The sequence below is a fragment of the Strigops habroptila genome, chromosome 8 (genome assembly GCF_004027225.2).
Source record: "Strigops habroptila isolate Jane chromosome 8, bStrHab1.2.pri, whole genome shotgun sequence".
NCBI classification, from domain to species: domain Eukaryota; kingdom Metazoa; phylum Chordata; class Aves; order Psittaciformes; family Psittacidae; genus Strigops; species Strigops habroptila.
This window is the reverse complement of record NC_044284.2, coordinates 25,337,703-25,353,639: the sequence shown is the minus strand read 5'-3', so window position 1 is coordinate 25,353,639 and position 15,937 is coordinate 25,337,703. Positions and strand designations below refer to the sequence as shown.

The 15,937-nt window shown below is 40.3% G+C and overlaps 1 protein-coding gene across 2 annotated transcripts in view; it reads right to left on the bottom strand.

The window, feature by feature from the left end:
• The window catches only part of ARHGEF26 (Rho guanine nucleotide exchange factor 26), a 56,537-nt gene that overhangs the window by 27,976 nt on the left and 12,624 nt on the right, over positions 1–15,937 (bottom strand). For both annotated transcript variants that reach the window (XR_003992595.1, XM_030494460.1), the window contains exon 5: positions 12,479–12,639. Coding sequence is in view for 1 of the 2 variants with exons in the window: in XM_030494460.1 (XP_030350320.1) it covers positions 12,479–12,639 (161 nt within the window). In the remaining variant the exon portion in view is untranslated. The remainder of the gene's footprint in view (positions 1–12,478; positions 12,640–15,937) is intronic.

Here is a 15,937-nt window from a genome sequence, read left to right as displayed (position 1 = left end):
AGAAACATAAAACTGATAGCAAAACTGTGAGATCATTTGACTCTGTTTGCAAAGTGACAGCACATGCACCAGAGCATTACCAGGTTGGTGAGGGGGAGGGACGGTGTAATATCATTACTGTTTTGTATACAGGTTATGTAGCAGTCACAGACTCAAGGTTCTCAGACATTTATCTTTTTTTTCCCTACTGCTTGCAGTACTAATGCCTCCTCTCCTTGCAGGTTCATGTAATTCTCCACTGCTACAGTGCTACTGTTCCACTCCAGCACATGCCACTGTCACCAAAAATAGCAGTCTGTCACCATCAAAGCCATCCTGTGTGTGGAAGTGAACTGTGGTCTGGCTCATGGGTCACTTATTTCAAAGTCCATTATTATTATTCTTGAGTAATGTTTTTGAAGTCATAATGAGCTGTATGCCTGGCATAAGTAAGATTATAATGCAGATTTAGCTTCATAGTGATGCCACTTCTGACACATCACTATCCAGTAACAGGAAAGAGCCCCTGAAGTGGAAGCAAGTACAGTTTAACTTCCTCCTCTTAGAAAGAAAGGAACTGGAAAAATAATTACCAATTTCAGATAGCTTAGGTAAAAGTAATAAAAATTCTGATTAGCCTCTCCAAATCTGAAACTTCTGACCAGGAACAGAAGGTTAACATCTGCATCACAAAGTAATTTCTTTGGAGGGGGACTTAAAATACTTAAAATGGGTAAAATTACAGCCTTATTTCTCTAGAATTTTTATGCTGGATCAGAATGAGAGCTTTTAAGAAAGAATGGCTTTGAAGAGGGTGACTGAAGCGAGGGACTGCATCCACAGGTTTTTGAGATTTATCAGTTCATAGGGCAGTTACCACAGCCTAAATAATGGTAAACAATACATATATACACATATATTCCTAATGCCAAACACTGCAAAGCAGCCCAGAAAAATACCTTTTATGAGGCAACAGCCACTGAGCAACTACAAAGCAAAAAAAGACCCCAACAATCTATTCTTTCATTCTGCAACAAACCCAAAGAACTTGCATTGAGCCTACACACAAGTCACTGTCCTCCTGGTAAGCCACTTGCCTCTTCAACTATTCATAGTATTCTGGCAGAAATCCAGAACAGTAAGAAAAGCCATGGCAACCCTGCCAGTATATTCTGCTCCTGCGAGATTCCTGAGATAGCAGGGAAGTGCTCATGGCATCTAGCTCAATGGTATGCGCTTCAGAAACACCCATCTTGATTCAACCAATTAAGGCCCCCTGACAAATGAACCCCAAAGAACACTCTGTAGCACTACAAATGTAAATCTTTCTGATAAATTATGAAGACATCACAACAGGAGTCTTCATTTCAAAAACCTTTCCCATGCTGAACAAAGTAATGCTTTTTACACTACTGAGAAGAAGCAAGGTGCTTCTGCCTGTCTCCCTGAGCCTGAAAAGTCCCCTGTGTACTTACCTGTCACAGAACAAAATGATCTCTTGTATGTCATGAAAAATTAATTTGCAAATCATTTTGTGAGCCTTTCTCACAAAGCAACAGGGATGAGGCTATTCCCACCTAACACATGGGCTAGAACAGCCAAACTAACACACACAGCAAGCAAAGACCTGGGAGAATGGAGGGGAACGACTGGCCGTGTCACTTGTCTTGTGCTCTATAAACCCGGGCTATCACTTGCAACCCCTCGCTTTGCAGTAGTCAAGGGTTAGTACTAGCCAGTACTGATGATGTTACTACATACAAAAGAACTAATTAATCTTGGTATCTGAGAAGAAATTTTTGTTAGTATAGAAATATGAACCATAGAAAACCATAACTTAAGCACTGCTTAGTCTTAAAGGGAGTGTATCAGCCAGGAAACTCTCCACCACAGTCTAGAAGTAAGTGTGATATAGAGAGCGCGCAGGTGACTTGGAGCCTGGTGGGTACCACCACGGGTACCACTGCAGCTGCACACCTCCCGGCAGCCCTGCACCAGAGGGAGACTGCAAACATTCCAAGGTTAATCTTTCACAAGAGCACCTGTGCCAACCTGGCAACCACAGAACCTCTACAACCAAAGGAAAGCAAGTTCAAAGTGCAAGTGTACTGATCACTACTTTATGCTGTTGTCAGCCTTGTGCAGGTTCAGAAGGGAGAGGAGCAATGCCCACCATGGGAAGGGCCAAGGGGTAGGACACAGCACTGCAAGAGATCACACAGTGCAGCTTCACGTGCTGCTGGACTTCTCCTTGTGCCATCACAGGAGCATCAGCCTCTTTCCTACATATCTGTAAGGGAAGTTATCTGGGGCAGCAAACTATCACATGTTTAAAGATAGGAAGAAAGTTGCAGGTTTTGATACTGCTGCACATCAAGCTGCCCTTCCTATAAAATGTATAAATAAATGTCTGTGTACATGATCTTCATATTGATGCAGCCGCATCTATAGCGGAATTCACAGTACAACATGTAGGACAGTGAGTACCACACTTGGGCAGGCAACACTTCCCAGGTATAAACACTGCACAGACCAACCTTACTGTTGTCCAGAGTAATGTGGAGCAATGCAATGTAACTCATCTGCAATGAAAGCTTTAGTCTCATGAATCTGAGGTTTAAAATCTTATTTAAACAAAGTACCTTGACCCAGTGATACATGAGAGGAGCCAAGGGAACATACATATATCCTCCCACTGTGACAGCCTTGCTGAACACAGATATTTCTAGACTTACTAACAACTTGGTGCCTTTTCAAAGCTACATGTTCGTTTTATGCGAGAACAGCAACATGAGTTCTCTGAAACCAGACTGACATCTTGAAGACTGAGTGCTCTGTCTCAACTAAGAAAGGCTGCTTCTTCATTCCTTATCAGTCTCTGTACAAGGAAAGCAGACGCAAGTTCATATAACTGTTGAACATCCACCCACTTTACTACCAAATACACAGATAAATATAGTTTTCCTCTTTTGTGCTTCCTGCAGCAACAGTAGATCTGAAAATTGGTGAGAGTCCTAAGATGCTACTAGAACAAACCCTGCAACCCCAACAGCAAAGCACAAAGCTTGAGAGGATCCACAGGGGTTTCAGATGGTCATGACAGTGGTACTCTGTGGGAAAGGACACATCAAGCACCTACTGGATAAATAGGTTTTGGTTTACAGCTGGAAGGCTTTAAAATTTTTAAGTACGTATGCTCTACTGTCCTTAAACACATTCACATATATAACTCTCTGTGTAGAGGTCAGGCCACTGAAGAAGAGCCACAGGTTCTGCTGTGGGGTCAAGGGAGGTTTATTTTTTTTGTTAAACAGAGAGTCTGTTTACAGAATATACCCATGGGTTTCAATACAAATAAGTATCATGGCAGATGGCAGCTTCATGTCATTCTTTTTCCTACCATGCTTTCAGGCGTGCCACCACAACTGCTTGTGGGCTGAGACTCAGCGAGATCTGGGAACTGCTCTGACTGGGAGGCAGTAGAAAGAAAACTGACCAGGCTTTTTTTGTGGGTTATTCTTTGGCTGGCTGGCAGCTGGCTGAACTGAGAGAGTAACGGGGAAGGGGGAAAACCTCCAGGCACCACCAGCACCAAACCCAGACCTTTTAAATCAGTGTGCAAAAAATACAGGATACAAATAAACAAACAAAATCTACTATGCTTGTCCTATAACAGCCCTCTATGACAGAGCATGCTGTTATGACTCTTTTGGTTAAACTCACAATTTTAAGGCCATTCATCTAGAATGTAGTTTCAATCCTTGTTTCAAACCATATTTCACCTCAAAATGAGTTACTTTAAACCAAACCCATCTGTTGCTGGATAACACAAAACATCTTAAGTCACTGGTGAGCAAAGATTTGGGGGTTGGGTGGTGTTTCTTTTAAGAAAAGAAGCTATACTGTTAACATTAAAAACAACCATTAGAAGACAAGTAGAGAAGCATCAGCTCTCAGAATGACCTCAGCTAGAGAAAAAGAACGAACTATCTCCAAAAGTAATGACAGAATAATGATAGAACGAAAAACTGAACACAAAGTCCTAGACCAAGGACTAGCAGAAGAGTTTTGAAAAGTAATCTAATTATAAAAGTTCCAAGAGGACCCAACAGTGAGTCTCTCCTTATAAGAATCTGGGACACGGAGTTACATACCATCTGTGCTGCATTTCCTCAGGAAGATAAATTGACACTTCAGAGCTTCAGTCATACATTTTTCAGAAAAGGCCGCAAAGACCACTGATGTGTCAAAATAATTTTAGCAGTAATACAACACACAAACAATAGTGAGAGGACAGTGTGCAGATGAAGTTTTGAATACAGGCATAGATAGGCAAGAAAAAAGTTACTAGAATTCTCTATGGAGAGGTAAAATAAAGTAAGATTCTAATGGCTGCTATTCAAGAATATTGCTTTTGTAAATTTAAAATAGAAACTGAATTACCTTTCATCTGACAAACACTGTTAACACTGTCAAGCTCCAGAAACCCCACAATTAAAAAAAAAAAAAAAAAAAAAAAAAAAAAAATCAATGAAAATGCACACCTACAATCATGCAGTTGAGATGACACAGTAATTGTAACCGAGTTCCCACAGCCTTAGGAGCTCTGCCGTTTCTTTTACTGAACCTTTTCCTAATAATATACATGTTACCACTATTTCTTGACATTTGCTATCAGTCCACTTCAAGTGAGATAAGGAAGGAGAATGATGTTTTGCAGAGAAGGAAAAAGAATCAGAGACAGTACTACGTGGGAGAGACTGCAAAGGCCTTAAGAGGAAAACAGAGTGGCACAGAAACTAGCCAAGCGGTTAAAGGTGCAGTCTGCATCCTCTGCCTTTTGAGGTGAACCTGACCGCACCATGGAGAAGGGTTGAGCAGGACTGTTCTTCAGTTCTTTTCTCCCCTGGCATGCAAATGGCTTGAGAATATTGCAATCATATTACTTCAAGAAAGTTGGGGTGGCGGAAAGAAGGGGAAGGGGGAGAGAAATGTGCTGGAAAACACCCTGATTTACTCTAGAAAACTCCTGAGTAACACTCATCAAAAGAATGGGTTCCCTCTATCCTTCAGCCAGTACTGCAGTTTGTTAATTAGAGGACCTTCACCGGTTACTCTTGATCTTGGCAAATGGTGGTCATTTAGGTTTTGACTATGTGTTAAAAAGAGCTGATGTATAGAGGGTATGTCCACAGTGCCAAATAAAAAACCCTAAAACCAAACAAGAGACTTCATGTACTAGTTCATCATGCAATCTTCCAAAAACAATGCCCTGACGGGCCTACTCTGAGCAAAGCATGAGATGGCAACTCCAGGGATCCGGAAAACGCTGGCAAATCAGGTGCCTTGATTTTTTTTTTTTTTTTTGTTTTTTGGTTTTTTTGTTTTGGTTTGGTTTTTTTTGTTTGTTTGTTTTTTTTTAACCAAAATCCAGCTACATACTGCTTATTTTAATTCGCAAAATAATATAACACAGTAATTAACATGATAACATGACCCAAAGGTCTCCCTAAAAGATCACACCAGCTAATACTATTTTAAAGAGATTAAACTGACTATGTAAAGCTTGACAAACATTTCAGGATCTGCTGGGTAAAACACCATGGAAGCAGGATACTAGAGAGAAACAAAACCATGGCTACACATGGTCAGCATTGAAATGACACCACAAGCGACCCCTGGGATACACAAGATTTTCTGAAGGAATACAAGTTTTATGTAACTAGTATTTAAATTTCATATATCCACCACTGGAGAAAAAGAACCATAGTGTTTTATGTTTATGTTGGTGTTTCTTGAAGATACTATACAATCTGTCAGAGTGACAAACTAGTCAAGAAGTTTATTCTGGCTTCTAGTCCCATCTGGTTTTAATAACTGACTTGAGGATGAGGTTGAATTCACTGGTAACAGACAGACAGCTGCAAATGCCCTTCACCAACACTTGTGCCATACGCAGCATTACTGAAGCGTCTCAGACAGCCTCTCCGAAAGTGATCTTTACAACACCTCTGAGCAGGCGTGAAGGCACCTGAGCAGACACCTGAGCAGAGGCTGTGAAATCTAACATGAGCTATATTTAACTGCAGAGGATTGCACAAGTTCAACAAGCAAACTGTGGATAGATTGAGTTTTCTTTAAAATTAGCTGGCATTCCTTCAGAGGGACATCTGAAACCGAGAACACAGTGGACAACTTGAACAGGACTTTACACAGGACAGAAGGGAACATACTGAAAAACATTTCTTTTTACTACTCTAAACCAGTAAAACACTGATTGTTCTCAGAAAATCTTTTAAGAGTTAAACCCATCCCCACTGGCAACCCCCCACAGCTCACTATCAACAGTAAATATCTTGGGCTGAGAAACTCCTCCACAGGTACTGGCCAAAAAACCGCTTCCCTGCTTTGGTCACCACTGTGACTGCAGGTGACCCACCAAAGCTACAAAAGAGGAAAGCTCTGCGGTCAAAGTCTGGATGACCAAGGAGAGCAGCACAGCAGCAGTGGGAAGAACAGGCTCACACACTGTCAAGCAGACAGCCACCGCAGCAGAGCCATAGCCTGAGTATCCTCCTGTTGTGTCCCTCACCTGCACTGAGCAACAGGTGGCAACAGTTTAGTCTATTATATAGCATGAAAACACACCATGAAGGTGACGGATGGAAACCTGTGAGTTAAGGGTATTCTTTTCAATATGTTTAAGTGAACAATTTGAAGCTTATTGTATTTTCCGGAAAAGTAGGTATTTTCTTCAAGCGCACTTTTTCTATAGGTAATTGCCAAGTATTTACTAAATTATTATAAAATGCACATATATGTACAAAGATTTCTAAACTTCTTTTAAAAAAAAAAAAAACAAAACCACATTCTTTCTCTTAAATTCTGTTCGGCCAACAAAATGAGTGGAAGGAAGTATGATTCTGTTCAGATTTGCTGCTCTTGAGTACTGACATCATGTTACATGATCTTGTCTCCAATAAAGAGGCTAAATTATAGAACAACCACCACTGGGTCAGGAATTCAAGTACCAAAGTACCAATTGCATATTATTATGAAGTTTGTTTTTACTAACACTGCCAGTCATTTGCAAAGGAACAGTGCAGGTCAACCCAGGGATTTATTTCAGCTGCCAAAAGAACCCTCTAAATGAGTAATTCCTAGATGTTGAAGCCAAAGAATTCAGCAATGAGCGCTGACGTCAGAACCAACCCTGAAGGAAGCAATCTTGAGGAAAAGCAAGGATAAAGGCACTGTCTCAAGTCATCAATATGACGCAAATCCATAAATGTGTTCTGTGGGCACGTAAAATTTAAAGGGGAGTGGGGCAAGGGTGATATTTTGGATTCACTGCTCTACAACATGTTCTCCAGAATCCCTGGAATCTCCTGACAATCAAAAAAGGCCCCGTTGGCAGTAAAAGCAGATTATGCAGCAAGGCTGGCAGAAAGGCAAAACCTAGAAGTGGTAAAGCCAGCAGTGCTGTGCAACACCTCAACAGCCCCAATGCCATGTGTGGTCTGAGTGTTCCCCAGCACCTACTGTGGGGCAGGGCAATGTCCCAGCTTCTGCAGAGCCACAGGTGCCTCATGTCTCACTTCCACATGATGTGGGAGCATTCTTCTAGCTCTTGTTCCCATTACTCTGTCCACCATATCCAACATAATCATTCAGCCTTATCAATAAGCCACTGATCTGCTTCAAAGCTTCCAGCATTAACAACTTCCTTTGAAAGAGCACAGAAATTCTCCCCCAGAACACAGACCCAGACCCCCTGGGTCACTTATCCAACAGCGTAACCACACTCGGCTGGATGCCCTCAAGACATCATTCAGCTTTCTTCAAAACCTGCTAACAGCAAAAACTGTGATAAAATACAGAACACAGACTAAGACCATGGCTCCAGACCAAAGAGGGAAAAGGACTGCTTAGATCACTGTCTTATCTAGTAATCAAATCGGTGATCTATAACTTATGAATAATTCCCTTTCACCATAGTTCACCTGAATCACCCAGGGTCTACCAACAGTATTAAAATTTTTATTTTTATATGCAGGTTTGGGGCTTGGGTGTTTGTTTTTCTTTTTAATCTTCCAAAGAAACTAGGCAACAGAACTCTGCATTCTCTGAAAGTAATGTTATTAAATGCCTACTGAACTGATTCAATACACACACTTCTTAAACACAAGGATTGTATTTTCCTATGTAAAAAGATGAAGCTGCATCACTGGAAAGAAGTGAAACATTAACCTAATTCACAAAAAAAGTGCTATGAGAAAGCCTACCTAGTTCTTAACATAAATTCCCATATATAAAATTGAATTAAGATTCACTTAGACAATATGTTAACCTACCTCACAAAACAACAAATCAAGACACAGTTTATAAACTGTCAGAAATAAAAATATTTTAGTTCATGACTTCTGCTAATACTGATCTTCTCATATTCCATAAGCTTCTTGCTGGCTTAATGCCAGAAAGAGAGAAAAATGCTAAAATTTTCCTTTCTTCTATAAATTTGGTGGTTTGACCTGTCAGACCAATTGTTCTTCATGACATTTTGCTAATTTCCCTGTAACTCCTCTTTCCCAAGTCTGGCCCTTGGGAAGTTGACCTTTCTTGCACCATGTACTGAGACTGGAGAGAGCTCTTCTTACTAGTGAGATTGATTGCGCAGTATTCTCAGACTACACAAGCTTTTATTCCTGAATAATGGAATGGCCTATGGCTTCCCCATCAGCTTACATCTCGATCTAACAGCCCACACTGACTCGGATTGCAATTTGTGTGATTTTGTGTTCCGTCAGTTATGAAATCCAGTATTACACGTACACACAAATACGTAAGACTCAAGCTTTCTGAACCCACCTTACAAGATGTTTTCATAAACAAACACACTGTATGCTGCACGAATTATTCAGATCAACCCTTCTTTTGTTAGAGACATTCCAATGAGCTCCCAAAAGCAGAGACAGTCTTTGCTGTCTGTATTCTGCTTCTAACAAAGGCAGCTTTGTTCCATCCAAAATGGCCTTGTCATGCATTAGAAGCCTATCTTGGTGTTTCTGGAGAGTTTCCATTAAACATGTTCTAAGTCAAAGTTCCCAGATATAAGCTTTAAGCAATTTCATCTAAAGAGATTTTATCATTTCAGACTCTTCAGCTCACCAGACTTTGTCTGAGCAACCAAAACCACTGATAATTACATTCATACTCAGATTTTGTATTTTAAGTAAAGAAAAGGCTGCCTGAAGTAGAGCATAATGGGACACACGCTCTATTTTATTACAATTTTATAACAAAAGGATGGATTTTGCTACCTTGAAAGACCTTGAAAATGGGAAGCGATAGTTTGGAGATACCAAGAGGCTTCTGTTTTACAACCACTTTTGTTATTTACACAAATGAGGTCAGAGAAAGACAGCACAAAGTTCTGTTACAGTTCAACAGTATTGCATAACTCAGGAAACAAAATATGTTTTCATTTAAGTTTAAAAAAGGAATTACAAATTCTGATTTTACTCCAAGTTATAAAACCCCAAGTTCTTAAAGCATTAGACTTTCCAGACAAGCAAGAATAGGATTATAATTTTAGTCTAGTGTGGTATTTTTCCATTCTTGCTCTCTGCCCCCCCCTCCTCCCCCTTCCTTTAAGGACTATTAATCAAAAGGGTTGTAAGAATTCCCCTAAAAATTCTGCTCTCCCCACCCCCATCTCCGCTTTAAATATTTTAAGAAAGAAATTTTAAAGTTCATTTAATGATTTAAAGCTTCTTCAACACAAGGGAAAAAAACCAACACCCCCCTATTCACATAGCTATACTAGTACAGTCAGCTGTGTCTTATGGAAACAATCCAACAAGAGGCAAAGCCTGTAGCCTAATTAAACCTTTGATTTCTATTAAGCTCTCTAAAAAAGATGGCGGTTCCCCTCTAATACATGATGGTTCTGCACCATCAGCATTTGTCTAGCAAAACATGGGCTCATGATACTTCAACAATTCACATTTCACGTAAGGAGAAACCTTTAAAAAGTCCTAATCCTTGAAAATAAGGACTTTGATAACCTGCCCTTCCTGACAACACGGCTGTTGTGCAACTCCCATCCCTGTGGTGGCTGTGGCTTCAGTCAATATCTTACTCTTGGCAAAAGACCTCAACTCTAAGAGAAACAGAAGGGAACAGGAAAATGGAGAAATGAAGGTATACCGATTAAGTCCAAAAATACGTACACCTATTCTATAGCTCCTAAGTTAGGTTTGCACTTGACACAATACATTAGACTCCCACATGCGTGCTCCACAAAACAAAGTTTTATTACTGCAGAAACTTCAGAAGACAAAATCAAACTGCTGCAGAAGAGATGTAAGATACCACAGACTTCATAGGGCTTCAGAGAAACAGATGTCAAGAAAGGACATTACCACGACTGGGAACATGGCACTTGAGAAGTTCCACAAAGGTAAACGCAAGTATAACATTAAAGAATTCAGAACATCACAGTTTCTACAAGAAGGGGACAAAAGTGGAAAAAAAAAAAATAAAGAAAAAAAAATTGGGAAAGGTGGGAAGGAACAATCCAGCAATATTCCCAGCCTGACAGATTCCTATCCAACCATCAGCCCCATTTCTGAAATGAGCCTAATATTTTTCTGTTCCGCAGGTAAAGAGAGGTACATTTAAAGCTGTACAGTGCTACAATTAAGACCAATCAGTATCTTAACTAAGCCGATGTGCATCCTTTAGTCATTGTGCTATTTCAAACTGGAAAGAAGGTGTAAGAAAAGCATTGACTTTTTTATGTTTTACTACTTCACCTGCTGATATTGCTATTAACCAGGCCACGATAATGAACAAATTATAACAAAGTAAAGCCTTGTTAAACAACGTTTTGAAATGGAGTTTTGAGTATTCATAAAGCCTGCAGTACACTGTGGAATGCACATCCACGTACATGTCCCATATGAAATAATGCTGGCAGTAATTACCAGCAGTCATAAACCAGACTCTCCAGCATTTGTATCGTGCAAGGTCTGCCAACATTTCCTCTTTGTTAGGCACTATCTGTAGTGTGTCTGTTTTTCTTGTTACTGATTTGGTACTGAGGAAACTTTCAAAGTGAAAAAAAAGGGGCAAAAAGCACAGCACAGCAGATCTTCTTTTTAAAAGAAATACCAGTCTCTGGTGTCAGGTGCTGTGGTGTGCATAGCACTGTTCCTAAACACTAAAATGCCTGTGCTGTTTACATAAAAGATACCACAGTCACACAGTATGCTGCACATTGAGTACTCCACAGAAAGTAAACAGTGATTCAACCGATTAAGGAAAACACTGGCAAGAGTCCATTCTTAAGAGCAAGTACGAAACTCTTGCTCAATTTTTAACAGTTTAATAATGGCAAACTAAGCTTAACTTGGTAGACTGTAAAGACTAGCTATGAATGCTTAATGTATCAACATTTTGCTTAGGAAAACTCCTTAGATTTGAAGGATATTTATTTCTACTAAGATACACTATGTTCTGTCCTTCCCTACCAATTTTCAGAGAAACTAATACCATTCCTACCCCATTAAATGTGAACTCAAGCATAGTGGCAAGGTGATTCTGTCAAACTCGTGTGTGTCCACTGCTATTTGTATCTTCCATCTTCAAACCAGCATAACAGTTTTGGAAGAAATAGTTGCCATTATATATGATTACTTCAGACTTCAGTGAGAAACTTGCTTGTATGTCCTAACAGGTATTAAAACAATAACTGGACACCTCCAGTCCAGCCTACCTGTAAGTGCTCCTTACTAAAGCAGTACAGGCAGAAAAGTAAACAACTGTTCAACTTTAAAAATAGAGAGTATTCTGGAGAGAAAAGCCAAGATTTTTCCAAGTAAGAGTAAGATGCTTCAGAGAATAAGAGTACAGGTAAGGCAGAGCCTTAGTCTGCAAACACTATCATATATCATAAGTAGTACTAACCAAAGCTCTGCTACTCAAGGAGCTGCCTGTGAGGTATATAAGGAAAATACAATCCAAACAGACATGGGCTTACTCATATTACAAAACCAGAATCTATGGTTAGCAAAATAAAACCTCGGCTGTTTGTATTCCATGAAATGACCCTCTAGCACTGCAGAGTGCATATATTTTGGTGCTCTCACAGAAGAGAAATTCAAATTCTATTCTCATTTATTTACAGCTTATAGAAAACTAAGACTCTGTACATTAACACATGCAACATTTGACTTCTCATTCTTAAACTGTCAGGCCTAAATTTTTGCTGAATTTGCAACGTGGCAGCTGCTCCTGCATTCTGTGGTAACACCGAAGACTCTATTTTGCATACTGCATTCCATTACTTACCTGAACAATACTTTGACTTCCAGCAATCACCCCTCAGGCGTAATTAAAAATATAAATAATTTACATTTAAAATTACTAAATTTTAAATTTACATTTTTTTACAGTGTATTTTTTTTTAAATGTAGAAGTGGATTGCTAAACTTACTTTTTGCTTGCTTCATAAACATCCATGATATTGGAGAAGAGGTGATGGCTCTCCGTTTTGGTCATTGTGAGGCTCAGTTCCCTGGAATTTTTAAACATCCGGATCAGAATCTCCAAGCTCAGCAAATAAGAATGCTCAGAAGATATCACTTCAAATATTGCCTGCAAAGTGGAGTGAGGAAAGAAAAGGCTTACTATGGACTAGGCTTGCTTTTTTGTTTTGTTTTGTTAAAGGAAAATGTGGAGGAAGGGTGCACAGGAAAGTTACTGCATGTAAGACAGCAATTATAACATAAACATTCATTTCCATGATAGCTGCATCACTTACTTACAAATGAGGGATTTAATACTAGGGGGAAAAAAAAGCCCACAAAAAAACTTTTTAAAAAAGTCTATATTCAGACATTTCAATGCAACTGCAAACAGAGTTTGAATTAAAAACCCAAAACCTAACACCAACTGTAATCACTCCCCATTCCTAATCATGAGACATTGTCCTGGGTTCAGCTATAGCAGTCATTTTTCTCCTTCTTAGTAGCTGGTGCAGTGCTGTGTTTTTTAACTTTCAGCCTGGGAACAATGCTGATAACACTGATGGTTTTAGTTGTTGCTAAGTAATGTTTGTTCCAACCAAGGACTTTCTCAGTCTCATGCTTTGCCAGGGAGGAGGGGAAGCCAGGAGGAAGCAGAGACAGGACACCTGACCCAAACTAGCCAAAGGGGTATTCCATACCACAGCATGTCATGCCCAGTATATAAACTGGGGGGAGTTACCCGGAAGGCCCAGATCACTGCTCGGGTCGGGCTGGGTATCGGTCAGCGGGTGGTGAGCAATTGTATCCTCTCCCCTTGTTATTTCACTAATCATTATCATCATTGGTGGTAGCAGCAGTGGTTTTGTATTATACCTTAGTTGCGGGACTGCTCTTATCTCAACCCGTGGGAGTTATATTCTTCCGATTCTCCTCCCCATCCCTCCGGGAGCGGGGGGAGGAAGGGGGGGAGTGAGCGAGCGGCTGCGTGGTTCTGAGTTACCGGCTGGGCTCAAACCACGACAGACATGGGGTTTGGTGGTGGGTGTTCTGGTTTGGTTTGTTTGGTTTTAAATTAAAAACCATATCTGTTTCTGTGGTCCAGCTGGAAGCTTCTATCAGTCATACTACTGTTGACCAGCCAGTATTTGCTTTAGCTCTTTTTAAACAGAAGTTGCTGAGTTATTTACTTGAAAGCATCTAACCGAACTCTGCCAGCACGTGCAGAACAGCAAAATTTTCCTTTGCAAAATTCAGGCTTTAGTCAACTATCAGCAGTGACGCTTCGCTACTTTTAAAGCGTCAAGTTCAGAGCAGGCACCGGAGAAGCCGAGCTGCAGGAGCTATGTGCAGCAGAGCCAGAAGCCTGGAGGCAGAGCAGACAGGAGGGGTGGCAGCCACCATCCCCGTCAAGGATTAGGGACCAGGCACGGGAGAGGCACCTCCAGCAAATTCCCTCTCCTCCCACAAACAACTCTGTTCTATCACCCTACTGCTTAAGGAGTGGCCATGGTAACTTCCATCAGCTGGCTGACACAAAGCAAACTTTCCATGGACTTTGAAATCCACTTACATGTTCCATGGGAAATGTTCATCTCATGTAAAAACCTATCCAGCTTTTAGACATCTTTCACCTCTCAAGGCTTTATGTGCTGTTGAACTAATAGAGTTCTTGTATGTACATACATGGAAAAAAAATTTCCCTAAGCCCTTCTGTCAAGAGCTCCATCAAGTCGCATTTGTCATCAGTGCTACCTTCCAGGCATTACTAACACAGAATCATACCATCAGCAGAGGTAGTAATGTAACTCTGTTTTTAATGTAACTAATGTTAATACTTGTATCTACAATTTCATTAGCTATTTGCAACTAATTTCTCTAAGCATTCTCAAACCAAAGGAGAAACGTACTCTAATGACACAGTGCAGATCTGAGTATTTAGAAAGGCTAATGCCCATGGCTCTATACACAGAGCAAGTCTCGCAGCTGACAGTCTGGAGAAGGAGTTCACTCAGATGGTCTTACATACATGCAACAGAGAAATCCTGCTCTTCCCTGACCAGGTAAAGGCAAGGGAGACTATAGGCAGGTTGAAGGCAGCCTTCCTGAGTATTTCCAACCACTATATGAGACAAACCATACTGGGAAAAAAAATGCAAAACATTCTCCTAGGGACATTTGTTCATAGAATTTCTTAGAGAGTTCAAGCCTAGTGAATTCTGCTGGTGTCACTAAGGTACGCTTTTGACCAAATACAATTTCTCTTGGGTATCCTGAATCTTATTGTTCCCAGGCTGTGCTTTGAAAATTATTCTTGCTTTTCTAAATAGTCTTCCTCAAAGAACTGAGATCTTAATAATAAAATAACAAGTTTTGGGTTTCTTAGAACAAAACAACAAAAATCTGTTTTAGCTGAAGCCTTAAAGGTTTATGCACTGTAAAGATTACTGCACTCCACAAAAAACCTACGGGGCCATTATAGATACAAGGAAAGGAGGTCTAATGTATGTACCAGTTGTCTAGCTTACTACCTACCTAAAAAGCTGAAGGGATCTGGTGAAAGATACAGCAGCAGCTGGGTAACAGCTACAACATACTACATCTTATTCGCAAGAGTCAAAACTGCTGCACAAGGTTTGCAAAGGTGATGCTTAAAGCACTGTTAAATTGCCTGCCAACTCCATCAGCCTCAAGAATTTATAGAGAACATACACGTTAGCCAAACTCTGGCAGCAAACCTACCCACGGCTTGGCAAACCATGCACAGAAAGGTGCCCCAAAAGGGTATTCTGGCCTCTGCCTGGCAGTTAAGTTTCCAGTCTTCAGTCTCCCTGTACCTCTCTGCCAGCTGTGCTCACAAAGAAAGGATCTACCTAACAATTGCTGTAGAGTTCTATGCCTAATTTTTTTCTACCCAGACATTTTTCAACACAGGAAAATATACAAGCTCTCCTATTATTGTTTTGGAAGGGGTTTATTCATGCTTTTACTGAGGACCCTCATGGACATCTTTCCAGTTCGGTAACAAAGTCATTAAATAAATTCAGAACTAAGTCAGACAAAGAAAGGTTGTTTGCTTCTAACATGTGAGGAAGGGAGAGAGTATCATATTACCATGACCCAAACACATTTTGCAGAATAAAAAAGGATCAAGAAACAATCTTGACTTTGATATACAGTAACTACACCACCCCAGCCTCTGAACGTGGTATTTACCAGGTACTTGCTAACACTGTTTATGAATGATGTCTGAAACCATTCTGTGGTTCATTTGCCTGACAGCAAGGTAAGCAGAGATTTGAATCCTGATGGACAGGAAACACTTAAAGAGGCCAGATGCATACTGCAGTTTGTATACATATGGCACAGTTAGAGTTCTCAGCTTACAAGATCAAAAAATATTTCAGTTCACATCAGTCTGTCTATTC